This window comes from Phyllobates terribilis, unplaced genomic scaffold (genome assembly GCF_046119375.1).
Source record: "Phyllobates terribilis strain yellow unplaced genomic scaffold, ASM4611937v1 Scaffold_3__8_contigs__length_932513732, whole genome shotgun sequence".
NCBI lineage: Eukaryota > Metazoa > Chordata > Amphibia > Anura > Dendrobatidae > Phyllobates > Phyllobates terribilis.
The window spans coordinates 322,949,576-322,964,843 of NW_027362763.1; the positions used below are offsets into that span (position 1 = coordinate 322,949,576).

The following is a 15,268-nucleotide window of genomic DNA, read 5'->3' on the forward strand; positions in this document are numbered from 1 at the left end:
ATATAGCAGGTTCTTGTGATCGGTGATGACGGTGACCGGATGAACAGCCCCCTCCAGAAAATGGCGCCACTCCTCAAAAGCTAACTTAATGGCCAAGAGTTCCCTATTGCCGACATCGTAATTCCTCTCAGCGGACGACAATTTTTTAGAGAAAAAGGCGCACGGATGCCACTTACCAGGGGACGAACCCTGTGACAATACTGCTCCCACCCCTACCTCGGAAGCGTCTACCTCTACAATGAATGGCTGAGACGCAATAGGTTGAACGAGTATGGGCGCCGAGGCAAAACATTTTTTCAAAGAGGAGAATGCTTGACAAGCCTTGTCAGACCACCTAGAAAAATCCATCCCCTTTTTAGTCATGTCAGTGAGAGGCTTAACCATGGACGAGAAATTACGAATGAACTTCCGGTAATAATTAGCAAACCCCAGGAAACGTTGTAGTGCCTTAAGATTCTCTGGCCGATCCCACTCAAGAACTGCCCGCACTTTCCCAGGGTCCATACGAAAACCGGACGCTGAAACCAGGAAGCCTAAAAACTGGAGCTCCTGTACGGCGAACACACACTTTTCCCACTTGGCATACAGTTTATTATCCCGCAAGATCTGTAACACCTGCCTAACGTGCTCCTGATGAGACACCAGATCCGGCGAGTAAATTAGGATATCATCCAGATATATGACAACAAACTGTCCCACCAAGCGGCGAAAAATGTCATTAACAAAGTGTTGGAACACCGCCGGGGCATTAGTCAGACCGAATGGCATGACAAGGTTCTCATAATGCCCCTCCGGAGTGTTAAACGCCGTCTTCCACTCATCCCCCTCCTTCATCCTAATCAGATTGTACGCCCCCCTGAGATCCAACTTAGAAAACCATTTGGCGCCCACGATCTGATTAAAGAGATCGGGAATAAGTGGGAGCGGATACGGATCTCGGACCGTAATCCGATTAAGTTCACGGAAATCCAGGCAAGGGCGTAGGCCTCCATCTTTCTTCTTAACAAAGAAGAACCCCGCAGCCACTGGTGAAGATGAAGGTCTAATATGCCCCTTAGCCAGACTTTCTGAGATATAATCCTTCATGGCCTGCCTCTCAGGACCAGAAAGGTTATACAACCTAGCTTTAGGTAACTTGGCCTCAGGGAGCAGTTTTACAGAACAGTCATACACGCGATGAGGAGGTAGTTCCTGACACCCTTTCTCCGAGAATACATCCTCAAAGTCCGCCAGAAATGGAGGTAAGACCCAAGGAGTAACCGCACCAATGACCGTGTTCATGCAGTTTTTATTACAGAATTTACTCCATTGGCTTATCTCCCTGGTTTGCCAATTAATAACCGGGTTATGCTTAGCTAACCAAGGAAGGCCCAACACAATAGGAGTGGGAAGACCCTCCAACACGTAGCAAGACAACAGTTCTTTATGTATTGCCCCCACTTGAAGTTTTACGTCATGCACAACTTGCAAAAAACTTCCCTGCCCGAGAGGCCTGGCATCGATCGAGAATATGGGGATGGGTTTAGCCAACTCACTCAACCGCATACCTTGAACCCGGGCAAACCGAGCATCAACCAGATTGGCCCCGGCCCCACTATCCAGAAGAACAGATATCCTCTCAGTTCTCGTACCCACCACCACCTCCGCCGGTACGAGAAACTGAGACGAACCTAGGGACGAAATACCTACTCCCAGATTGCCGTCCACCACACAACCTGGGATCAACAGTTTTCCGACGACTCTTCACTCTGCAAGGGACGGGATGGACACCCCCCAATAAAATGTCCCTTTCTCCCGCAGAAGAAACACCTTCCTGCCTTATGGCGCACCACCGGTCCCCTCCCCCGAAATGATGTCCCTCCTAATTGCATAGGCTCCTCAGGACTGACCAGGGGAACCACCATATGAGGGGACCTTGTAGGAGGTGGAGTCATCACAGGGGGTAGAGTTATCCCGCACCTCTCCCGAAGCCGTCTGTCCACGCGAATAGCGAGGGCCATAGCGGCTTCCAGAGACACGGGAGAGTCATACTGTGCCAACACATCCTGTAATTTGTCGGATAAACCATGACAAAACTGGCTCCTAAGAGCCGGGTCATTCCACTGGGTGTCCGTGGCCCACCTACGGAACTCCGAACAGAATTCCTCCGCCGGACGATCTCCCTGCTGGATCCTACGTAACTTAGACTCAGCAAGGGAGATCCGATCTGGGTCATCATATACGAGTCCCAGGGCAGCGAAAAACCTATCCACTGACTGGAGAGCCGGGGAACCCGGGGGAAGAGAGAACGCCCAAGATTGTGGGTCCCCTTGTAGGAGCGAGATGACAATTCCCACCCTTTGTTCTTCACTCCCCGATGACCGAGGCCGCAGCCGAAAGTACAATTTACATGCCTCCCGGAAAACAAAAAACTTGTCCCGCCCCCCAGTGAACCTATCAGGGAGAGCTACTTTAGGTTCTGGTCCGGCTTGCTCCTGAGGATGCCAAACCTTGGACCTAACGTCCGCCAGCTCCATGGACAAACTCTGCAATTGCCGAGCTAGACCGGCTACTGGATCCATAGTAGCTGGAGAAAAACTAAGTGGGTCGGTGAAAATGTCACGCTGTCTCTGTATACTGGAGGTAGGGGGCCTAAGCTGACCCTAAGCTGGGGCCCTGACTAATCCCTCAACCTGGAGGTACTGTTAAAGGTACAGAGGTCCAGGCCGCCAGCGTAACCCCTACCTCCTGAGGATCCCTGCACCTAAGTAATCTAGTCCTGAGAAGGACCCCGATCACAACCAAAGGGAACAAGAAATAATATGCCCAAACACAGTATTTAGACGAACGAGACAGTACAAGGGAAAAACCAAAACCACCTTGCATACAAACAACTTCTCAACTACAACAGAGGGAAAACCAACGGGAAAGGAGATAAATGATAAAGCGAGGAAAGGGAAAAAAACACTTCCAAATACACTTATCTCAGCAACTCCAAACACCACGATCCGCTCTGTCAGTCTGAATGAAATGCTTTCACCGACACCTCCCAAACAGACCAGCAGGTATATGAAGGAGTCTCACTACAGAAATATTGATTGCAGCTGGGCGAGGCTGGACCTCATCTAGCCCAGAGAGAGAGAGAGAATTATCTCCCTCACTGCCGAGAAACACAAAGCATCAACAAGTCAGCTGCGAGAAGTCAGGCTGTGTACTCGTGACGATCTTCGTGGCAACACACCCATGACAATTTTATAGTCCAGTGGTCTAGCCTTCATGGCTTGCACCTGCACTTTTTGATTGGAAGAAGGAGAAAAAAAATAGTAATCAGCTCACCTTCTAGGGGGGACAATTCAGGGTGAAAACCACTTGCATTCACATAGCAACACTGGTAGACCTTGTTTGGTCAGGGTGTGGTGCATGGAGTGTAGGAACACACCAGGGTGGTTTGAAGAAAGAGTCCATGAGGACGGAGCTATAGAACCAATGAGAAAATGTTAAAACATAACTTTAATGTGCAGTTAAAACATGCTGACAAACAGTAAAAAGGATAAAAAAGATTAAGGATCCATAAGCTTAGGCATTTTGGATTAGCAACCTGTATTCATAGTTGTTGTAGGAAGATATGAGGTCAAGGTTTAAATAGTAAAAGGAAAATGTGGAGTTTTATCAAAAAGTTTGCGGTAACAAATGACAGATCAGCATGAAGGAAAAAAAGAAAAAGGTGATAAATGTATCCTATCCTGTGTGTAAATTTCATCACAAAAACTTAAGGCTCTCCCAATATTAGCAAAATAAATGAAAAAAAATAGGAAAAAAATAACAAATAATAATTCATGTCAATTCGTGTAATAAAATTTACACACAGGAAAGGATACAACATGTGTGCAATAAAACTGCAATGTGTACACAGACTCTTATTGATATTCATTATTTTTTTTCTGCAACATATGCATGGGGCTCTGGGATTCACATTTATTTTGCTAATATTGGGAGAGCCCTTAGTTTTTGTGATAAAATTTACACACAGGATAGTTATCTCCTTTTTTTCCTTCATGCTGAACTGTTATTGGTTCACCTCATATCTTCCTATAACAGCTACGAATAAAAGTTGCTAACCCGAAATGCATAAGCTTATGGATCTTTAATCTTTACCCTTTTTGCTTTTTTTCCACCATATTTTTAATTGCACAGTAAAGTTATATTTTAACATTTTCTTACTGGTTCTGGAACTCGGGCCTCATGGACCCTTTCTCTACTTTTTGATTGCCACTCATTTATCCCCCTTTTTCAGAATTATATATGTACACTTTGGAAGAACAGACTGTGCAGCAGATTTAACAAGATGGATACTGGATTTCACTAGTCAGTGTTGATAAAGAGGGAATGGTTTTCCATTAATAGAAAATCTAGGGTAGGGGAATATACTCAGCAGAATTATGTCACATGGAGTGTACAAAGGTGAACCTATTGAATCTATGTTTAAGTCTCCGGTGTTATAAGAGCAGATATTCAAGAAACTTGTCATTTAAACAGCTATTCATGTATTAAATACACTGATCAGCTATAACATCAAATCAACTGACAGGCAAAGTGGATAACATTGATTATCTGGCTACAATGACACCCGTCAAATGATGAGATATATTCAACAGCAAATAAACAGTCAATTATTGAAGTTAAAATGTTGGAAGCATAAATGGTCAAAGGCAAGGATCTGAGCCAAATTGTGATGGCTAGATCAGAACATTTCCAATTCTTGTGGTTATTTCTAGTATGCAGTGGTTAGTTATACTGTATTATAATGTAATATAGTTAGTATAATGACAGTGGTATAACGACAGAGAACCAGCAGAGTGATGGGTTTCCAAAGCCCAATAATGCACATAGTAAAGAAACAATAACCCTTCTGGTTCAAAGTAAGAATAGAGCTACTGTAAGGCTGTGTGCCCACGATGCATTTTTCAAGCGTTTACGCTGCGGAATTTCCGCAGCATAAATGCTTGGGAAACACTTGGTAAACCTTCCCCCATGGTCTCCAATGCAATTCCGCACTTTCAATGCCCATGCTGCGGATTTTTCCGCAGCGTTTATGCTGCGCTCAAAAATCCGCAGCATGCCCATTAATTTTGCGGAAGCGCTGCGTTTTCGCCGCCATTGACTAGAATTAGAACGCGTCAATTCCGCAAGACTGCATCTGTACTTGCGTAATTGGCGCGTTCTAATGTGCGAATGGTACCCGGGTGTGGAGGACAGGAGACTCTCCTCCACACCCAGGTACCATTAAAAAAAGAATAAAATAAAAAATAAAGATTATATTCACCTTCCGACGGCCCCCGGACCCCTTTTCTTCGCTTGCCAACAGATCGTGCAGGACTGAAGGACCTGTCATGTGACGGCAGGTCTTTCAGTACAGCGTACCCCGATCTGCCGGCAGCCAGCACAGGAGCGCAGCAAGTCTCGGGGGCCATCGGAAGGTAAGTATAGGTTTATTTTTTATTTTTAACCATTCTCTCGGGTCACACTATATAAATCCATGCCGTTTGCATGGATTTATATAGTGTGACCTAGTTGTCACAAGCACCTTCCAAGTGATGCTAATCGCTTGGAAAGCGCTTGTCAACCTGCATGCGGAAATGCATGTGAAGAACTCTTCACATCCGCATGTCCCTGGCAGGAAAACGCATGTACAATCCGCATGCGTTTTTTTCTGCCAGGGAGATGCAGAAATGCTCAGGAAAAAATCCGGAGCATTTCTGCATCGTGGGCACATAGCCTAACACAAATTGTTGAAAAGTGACTAAACTTTAAGTTTTGTTTTATAACATGGAAAATTATGAAACTTTGTAAATCACTTTATTAAGGAATTTGTCTTCATATCTGTAAAAATAAAAAAAATAATGTAAGTATCTATCAAGCCCCTGCTTTTCCTCAGCATATTTGCCTGTCTTGGGAGTACTGAGTGCTGATGCTGGCAGTGAAGTGTTCAGCTCCTGTGTCTATTTCTGAGAGCTTTTCAGAGCAGCAGCAGAATACTTAGAGGAAGATACAGGCCCTTTCACTGCCAGCATCAGTTCTCCAGTACTCCCAAAATTGGCAAATAGAATGGGAAAAAGTTGGGATTTAGAAAACAATTGCATGTATTTTTTACATAAATGAGGACAAAATCCCCTAATAAAGTGATTTGCAACGTTTCATAATTAAAACATAATGAAAGTTTAGTTATTTTTTAATGGGCATATTTTGGAATTGTTTTCTTGTGCAGACCATGCTTTGTAGGCTCGGAATTGTTTTTAGCAGCGTTAATGAATAATGAGATCTAGCAAACATCAAAACAACCGCTGGATCACGATGCTAAAATATAAAATTGTAAGTTTCTAGAATAGCATGATATTTTTTTTATTCAGCTGTGTGTCTGATTCTATTAAGACTTCATTCACACTTGTGGGTCTGATCAGTATTTTAGCCATAATATCTTTTATAGGGCCTAACTCAAAAATGCAAATAACATTTCATTGAGTCTTAAATAATCCATTAAGGTACATTTTATACATGAAGGCATAATGTTATAGCAGGATGATGACATATTACCTGGTCAGATACACCTTCTCCATAACGAAGCAGTGTGACAAAATGTTCACAGTTATTTCCCAGAAGGTCGTAACATATTTCTTGTCCAATAAGAATCTCTGCCCGCTGGATGATTTCTTCTGCTGGCAGTGGAGTGTACTTATCATCATACTTATTGTTCACTTTGTAAGTGTCGTCTCCCACAACATCTTTGAGGAGCTGCATCTTTACAAGAGCCTTTCTGCTGAAGACAGACTTTGCGCTTGAAAATGAAGCAACTGTGTTTTCTTCTGTCAATGTAAGATTGAGCAAAATTTGAGGGTTAAAGAAGGTTACGGGTAAAAATATTAGTAACACTGTTGATTGTTAGATGATGGATGCTTATTACTTCATCTGTCATAAGAGTGGAAGTCTATGAGAATTAAAATTGTAACTTTTGAATTTGGCATATAGAATATAACATAAGAATACTATGTTGTTGAAATATTGGAACATCAATGGGGCTTGGATCAGTTCCTTGTCTGTTTGTTGACCCCTAAGATGAGACATCAAAAAAGGTACTATTGTTTTTTTCATTGTCTTGTCTCCCACTAATAGTGTAAATAGCCAGTTGATTTTAAAATAATTTAGATGGTTTGTGATTCTTATATGTATTGGATGAAAAAAAAAATAGGATCATAAGATGTAGCTGCATTCCTTCAATTACTGATTAGGTGTATATATTTGCTATATGATGAGTTACATATACCTCACATGATTTTGCTGTATTATACCACAACAATCAGTACATATTCACCAATTGGCAGTCATTATGTGACGCCTCTTCTCGGAAGCACTTTTATCTTACCCTGGGTGATGGGGGACTCGGAGTCGGGTCCTGTGATGAAGAGATGGGGTGCAGCCGTGGCCCGGACCCGACCCGTGCTCAGGGCCGTCACATTAAAAAGGATGGTGTGGGCTTGTCCGGGTTGAGTGGCTGATTAACGACTACGTCACCTGTGGCACCTGGTGAAGGCCACCAGCGCCGCTGCAGTCCGCTGAGGCATGGTGTTATGGCGGCCAAAGTTATTACTACTCACCACAGGCGGAGCAAGGCCTCAGGGGAGAGGGACAGGATGGAGGGGGCAGGAGTAGAGGAGAACGGGCACCGCGTCGTGCGGTGTAGCGCAGAATAAACAGTCTGGAGGCTATAGGGGTGAACTTCCAAGGCTTTACTCACTTTAGAGATGGCAGAGGGAAGGCGACTCCCTGCTCCCCACGGAGTCCTGTGGTCACCAGGGATGGGGGTCCGACAACCTCCGAGTAAGTCCAGCATTCAGTCGGGACCCTACACCAGAGTGTTCCTGAACTACAGACCGAATCCTTTCCTGTTCGTGTGTGTGCAAATAGGCCGAGACTCCCTCTGAGCTCCTCTCAGAACAAGGGCACGGGTGGCAGCTCCGCTCCGTCCGATACCCGGTGGGATCCTCTGGGCCTACCGGGCTTTCCCGACCAGGACATGGAGTAGCAAGGTCGAGTGTCGGGGGCCGGTACCCCTCTTGCAGCCGGACTCCCTCTGAATATATCAGCATGGCGAGGACAGGTGGCATACACTGCTCCGTCTGCATCCTGCCTGGGATCCATTTGCTATGGAGCCACACTCTTAAGCTCCAGGCCTTCTTGGTCCTGGTCCTTGGCCGGGTTGAGACATTCCTGGTCTACAACCTGCCTCTCATCCCAAGGCCGGGGTACGAGGGCCGCGTCTCCCTGCCCTGCAGGTCCACACAGGATCCACGTTCAGGGAGGGAGATCACAGTAACACACAGTATTTGACAGCACAAAGACCAAGACCAAAGATGGCTTTTTATTAAATATGAAATTTAAAGTGTAACTAACTTGTAGGTCCTCCACCCTCACCCACTAACTGGTTCCCCTAACTCTTGGTTCCCCAGTCTCCCTGTAACCAGGGGAGCAGCACCTGGTGCATATTAGCTCCCTCTGGTGGAGAAATGTGGTGTTGGATGCAAAGGTTGGGTCACGACTATCACACTATTCTTACCTCAGACGAGGAACACTACACTCCATTAAAGAAATGCAGCATCCCTGTGGCGGTCGAACCCTCAAGGGCTCCACAATTAAATAGTTTGTTAACACAAGCAGACCGTGCTACGCTATTTACACAATTAGTATTTGGACCATATAATAATTTTTCTGCATCTATTTGTACTCCAAACTGTATAAACTTATTGGATGAAACAGATCAGGTGATGTGTATTTGTGTAATGAGGAAGGATGTGGCCTAAGGATATCAACGCCCTTTATCAAGTTGTACAAAATTAATACTCAGCTTGTTTTCCTCAGGCAAAATGGGCCAAAAAGATTTAACTGACTCAGAAAAGTCAAGGTTTTTTTAAATTATTACAGAACATTTCAGCACTCTTAGAATTGCTAAGACACTGAAGAGTGATTACAAAACCATCAAAAGTTGTGTTGCAAATAATCAACAGGCTCGCAAAAAAACGTATTGAGAAAAAAGACGCACATTAACTGCCAAAGATTTGAGAAGAATCAAACGTAAAGCAACCAGAAACCCATTAGACTCCAGTGCTGTCATATTCCAGAACTGCAACTTCCCTGGTGTGGTCAGAAGTGCAAGATGTTCAAGACACAGAAGGTGAAACATTAAGACAGGGGCCAAGAACTATCTAAAGACAAATTTGTCAAAGGTTTTATGGGCTGTTGAGATGAGAGAGACTTTGACAAACCAGATGGATGGACCCGTAGCTGGATTAATAACAGGCATGGACCTCTACTTCAACTGAGACACCAGCAAGGTGGTGGTGGAGTATTGCAATAGGTTGGTATCATTAAAGAGGGTCTAGTTGCACCTTTTAGATTAAAGATTTAGATTTAGGTTAAAGATGGACTCATAATAAACTCCCAATCCTAGTGCCAGTTTTTAGAATCACTTTTTTCAATCAATGGTACAGGAAAAAGTCAGCATTTTTCAAGAAAACATTATTATGCCGGACAATACACCATCAAATGCATTAAAGTCTCCACTGCTTGGCTGCCAGTAAAGGCCTTAAAGATGAAGGAATAATAACTTGGCCCCTTCCTCACCTGACCTAAACCCAAATGAGAAATTGTGAGCCCTTCTTAAATGGGAGATTTATGGTGAAGAAAGACAATACACCTTTCTGAACAGTGCCCAGGAGGCTGTGGTTGGTTCTTCCCAAGAAGTTGATCATCAACAGATTAAGAAAGTGACAGACTGCATGGATGGATGGATGGATGGATGGATCGATGAAAGGCTTACGACTGTTGTGGAAAAGAAGAGTTTTTTGAAATGTCAGAAATGTCAGAAATGTATTTTTGTAAATTTTTAGCTGTATGATTATTATTCTCACGTTAATAGATGAAAATAAATAACAGAGATCGGAAAATTTACGTTTTTCATTTAGTTGCGTAATAATTCTATACACTAAAGGTATGTGCACACAGTCCAGATTTACTGCTGTTTTGACGCTGCGTTCTTATGCAGCATCAAAACCACAGCGGCCTGATGTTATGGTAAAAGGCCTGAAGTTAAAGATGACACATCTCCTTTGCATTTTAGGCAATATACATATATATATATATATATATATATATATATATATATATATATATATACTGCTCAAAAAATTAAAGGGAACACTCAAATAACACATCCTAGATCTGAATGAATGAAATATTCTCATTGAATGCTTTGTTCTGTACAAAGTTGAATGTGCTGACAACAAAATTACACAAAAATCATCAATGGAAATCAAATTTATTAACCAATGGAGGCCTGGATTTGGAGTCACCCCCAAACTTAAAGTGGAAAAACACACTACAGGCTGATCCAACATTGATGTAATGTCCTTAAAACAAGTCAAAATGAGCCTCAGTATTGTGTGTGGCCTCCACGTGCCTGTATGACCTCCCTTCAATGCCTGGGCATGCTCCTGATGAGGTTGCGGATGGTCTCCTGTGGGATCTCCTCCCAGACTTGGATTAAAGCATCCGCCAACTCCTGGACAGTCTGTGGTGCAACGTGACGTTGGTGGATGGAGCGAGACATGATGTCCCAAATCTGCTCAATCGGATTCAGGTCTGGGGAACGGGCGGGCCAGTCCATAGCTTCAATGCCTTCATCTTGCAGGAACTGCTGACACACTCCAGCCACATGAGGTATGGCATTGTCCTGCATTAGGAGGAACCCAGGGCCAACCACACCAGCATATGGTCTCACAAGGGTTCTGAGGATCTCATCTCGGTACCTAATAGCAGTCAGGCTACCTCTGGCGAGCACATGGAGGGCTGTGCAGCCCTCCAAAGAAATGCCACCCCACACCATTACTGACCCACTGCCAAATCGGTCATGCTGAAGGATGTTGCAGGCAGCAGACCACTCGCCACGGCGTTTCCAGACTCTGTCACATCTGTCACATGTGCTCTGTGTGAACCTGCTTTCATCTGTGAAGAGCACAGGGCACCAGTGACGACTTTGCCAATCCTGGTGTTCTGTTGCAAATGTCAAGCGTGCTGCACGGTGTTGGGTTGGGTTGTGAGCACAACCCCAATCTGTGGACGTCGGGCCCTCATACCACCCTCATGGAGTCGGTTTCTAACTGTTTGTGCAGACACATACACATTTGTGGCCTGCTGGAGGTCATTTTGCAGGGCTCTGGCAGTGCTCCTCCTGTTTCTCCTTGAACAAAGGCGGAGGCAGCGGTCCTGCTGCTAGGTTGTTGCCCTCCTACAGCCCCCTCCACGTCTCCTGGTGTACTGGCCTGTCTCCTGGTAGCGCCTCCAGTCTCTGGACACTACGCTGACAGACACAGCAAACCTTCTTTGCACAGCTCGCATTGATGTGCCATCCTGGATGAGCTGCACTACCTGAGAAACTTCTGTGGGTTGTAGAGTCCGTCTCAAGTCACCACGAGTGTGAAAGCACATTAAAAAGTGATCAAAACATCAGCCAGAAAGCATTGGTACTGAGATGTGGTCTGTGGTCCCCACCTGCAGAACCACTCCTTTATTGAGTGTGTCTTGATAATTGCCAATAATTTCCATCTATTGTCTATTCCATTTGTACAACAGCATGTGAAATTGATTGTCAATCAGTGTTGCTTCCTAAGTGGACAGTTTGATTTCACAGAAGTTTGATCTACTTGGAGTTATATTCTGTTGTTTAACCGTTCCCTTTACTTTTTTCAGCAGTGTATATACATACTGTATATATATGAATATATATATATATATATATATATATATATATATACTGTATATATATGTATATATATATATTTTTTTTCATTTTTTACATTTTAAAAATTACAAAAAAGAAAATGAACTAAAGCAAAACTTTAGGCACCTTTGGAGATTTGTGTTCTCAGATAACTTTGACCAAGGTTTCAGACTTTAATTAGCCTGTTATGGTTATGGCGTGTTCACTATTATCATTAGGAAAGTCCAGTGATGAAAATTTTCCAGCTTTATAAAAACACTGCCATCTCTATCTTTGTGGCAAAAATTAGCAGCCATGGCTTCTTCTAAGCTGGCGCCTAGCACTCTGAAAATGAAAATGGTAGTGGCTCATAGGATTGCTAGAGAGGCAAATCACAACCCCAGGTTGACTGCAAAAGACCTTCAGAAAGATTTCACAGACTCTGGAATTGTGGTACATTGTGTTACTGTTCAGAGACACCTGCACAAATTTGGCCTTCATGAAAGAGTTATCAGAAGAAAACCTCTCGTGCGTCCTCACCATAAAATTCAGTGTCAGAAGTATGCTAAGAACATCTAAACAAGCCTGATGCATTTTGGAAACAAGTCCTGTGGACCGATGTGGTTAAAATAAAACTCTTTGGCCACAATGATCAAATGTATGTGACGCGCCCCCTGGGCCAGTGTTGTTTGGGGAATACCCGGAGCCGGATCAGATGGGGGTTGTAGTCTCCGAGTGGCGGTGACCCGGTCCGTGCCCAGGGTGTCAAGCTCAGTGTGTGGCAGTCCTACAGATGTTACTGGATGTTCTTTAGTGTCGACTACGCCACCCGTTGATTTGCGGTCACTACGGCCGCCGCTGCAGCAGGGTCCGCTGAGGCTGGTGGTGTGCGTGCAGCTCAGGTAGTATAACCCCCAACGGGAGGGGTATAGCTTCAGGGGGTCAGTTGTAGAGGGTGGTGGTTGTGGTGGTGCAGTGAGAGTGGTAATAAGACTCCGAGTCGGGCTGTGCAGTTCAGGGTTTTACTTACTGCTTTTGTGTTGGTCACTCCGGCCTTGAGTGACCACCCGAGCCGTGCTGCGTCCACCAGGTCCTGGACTCGGCCAACCCCCAGGTGATTCTGGAGCGTGGTCCTGAGCTCCCTTTCTGACTTGTCCTTCTCTCTGGCCTTCCCCACCAGGGATCCACCTAAGTCCGGCTCCCTCGGGCCTCTTGTTGGTAAACCCTTGTCTCTGGGTTCCCTGACCCTATTCTTGGTTTGCCTTCCGGGTGGATTTAGTGGGTGGTCGTGGCAGATCCTGCCCACGACCTCCGCTCTCTGGCTAAGGATTAGGGCCCTCCACCAGCTTGGGATCTGGTACCCTTGTGCCAACTCTTCACCCTCTGGTCTAATTTTGGGTTCTTGGAGTTCCCTCTTCTCCCCCTCTGGGTCCTTCTTTCTCCTCTCTCTCTCTCTCTCTTGGCCTTGGAGCTGGCTGAGCTGTTCTGCTTGTCTGACCAAACCTCTACAAAAGACCCTGTTCTAAGATGGTTCCCACCTTATATACTCCCTCTATGTGTGAGCTCAGGTGACCAGCACCCAATGAGCTCCTAGCATTACCCAGACTGCTCCCCCTATCTGCCCCTACACTACTGGGATGTTCCACCCCCCTCCCACTCCAGCCAGGGACAGACACTGTCGTACCTGCACATTTCTCTAGTGGGAGTACCATTGGTCTGTCCCCGGGAAATGGGATGTGTGTAGTGCATGCAGCCTACTGAGCTCAGTTCCACACTCCATCCTTACCCGGGAGTGGAATACCACACCTCTGGCTTGAGGTGTAATACCCCTGTAGCAGCCGAATCCTCAGGGTGCTACATATGTGTGGAGAAAAAAGGGCCCAGAATTTTAAGAAAATAACATCTTGCCAACCATTAAGCATGGGGATGGATAAATCATGATTTGTGGTTGTGTTGTAGCCAGTGGTAATACAAATTGATTAATAACTGTGCACACAGTGTATATATTATAAGCTAAAGCTACCAGTGTTCCCGACAATGAGTCCTGTTCACAAAAAATGATGATCTTACAAGAAGTATGATTTTTTGTGATGTACAAAAGATCATTTTACTCAATGAACAAGCATTTTGCTGTATTTCACCCGAACATCGTCAGCCTGTTTAGACTGCAAGATTATTCTCTGAATACTCATTAACAATAATTTTACATAATAAATGGACCTATAAACACTATTTCAAAATACAATATGATTCCGGAACTGGTACAATTGAGATTAGAAATTAGACTAAAAATGTGAAGAAGGACATGTGGCTGTCTCATAATGTTTAGCTTTATGCTGCAGCAGATCCATTACTGAAACTCATATTGGTAAATGATTGTAATACTCCAAAGATAAATGAAATAAAACCATAATATGATTATTTTCACACCATGTTACACAAGAAAGAAATTAGAATCAATGAAGTCGCCACTTAACCATCTGGGATAGCTTTAGAATTAGTCCAACAGAGATACACTTTATCCACACCGTGTCTTCACCCAAGATTGAGACTGATCTACAGCATCATTAGAGAAGAACATTAGATAATGAAGATTACATAGATTACAGTAGATAACAACTTTCCAGTAGCAAGGGTCATCTGCAGTCTTCTTAATTATATGCAGGATAAGTAATAGGAAAGTTTTCAGCAGCAGGGATGAGCAAAGGGCAACCTGTACTGGCTACAGAACCATCAGACTAAGGGACAGACACCGAAAGTAGAAGGCTTTTTGTGCAAGTATTATTTATGGGCCTGACAATCATAAGGAGTCTAATTACATCTATATGAAAATCCACCAGTAGTTGTGAGCTATGAAATGCATTCATTTACGACTTTCATGCAATCTAATTGATGGTAGGAAACTGCTCTAAATAAGTAAGTGGACCCCCTAAGCTATTGGGCCTTTGTGCAACTACACAGGTTGCAAGACTGATAAGTATGACCCTGTACAGACCACCAGTGATACATTTAAAACAAATCATATGACAACCAAAGAAACATTATTTTACACTGGTTCATTATTGAAATACAATTAAACACTGTTAAGACTACAGTGTCATTTTCTAGCATCCCTACAAAGTAGAACTGAAAGATGGAAAAGTAACAAAAAGTATTTAATTGGAAAAGGCATTCTGCATTGATTCTTCTACTATTAGAACAGAGAAAAAAAAAGAAAAGGATCATTTGCATACATACCCATTGGTGCAACGTTGATGACATAGCCATCACCAAGATACAATGCCCAGTGTTGGTATGCTGGACGAAATATTTCAATCAGGTCCCCAGGCTGGAGATTATCGGGAACCTCCTCATTGTTTTTGACACTTGAGGCCATCTGAAAAAAACAGGAATTACAACCAATTCTTATTAAACCTTCGAAATTGTGACAAATGTTTAATGTCACTATGCAAGTGAGGGGAAAGGGTATATAATGAGTGTGGA

At 44.0% G+C, this 15,268-nt stretch overlaps 1 protein-coding gene across 2 annotated transcripts in view; it reads right to left on the reverse strand.

Annotated features, from left to right (window-relative positions):
- PLAAT1 (phospholipase A and acyltransferase 1) overlaps nt 1-15,268 on the reverse strand; it is an 87,429-nt gene that overhangs the window by 43,779 nt on the left and 28,382 nt on the right. For both annotated transcript variants that reach the window (XM_073673097.1, XM_073673098.1), the window contains exons 2-3: nt 15,023-15,161; nt 6,571-6,839 (exon numbers count right to left, since the gene is read on the reverse strand). In XM_073673097.1, coding sequence (XP_073529198.1) covers nt 6,571-6,839; nt 15,023-15,161 — 408 coding nt within the window. The remainder of the gene's footprint in view (nt 1-6,570; nt 6,840-15,022; nt 15,162-15,268) is intronic.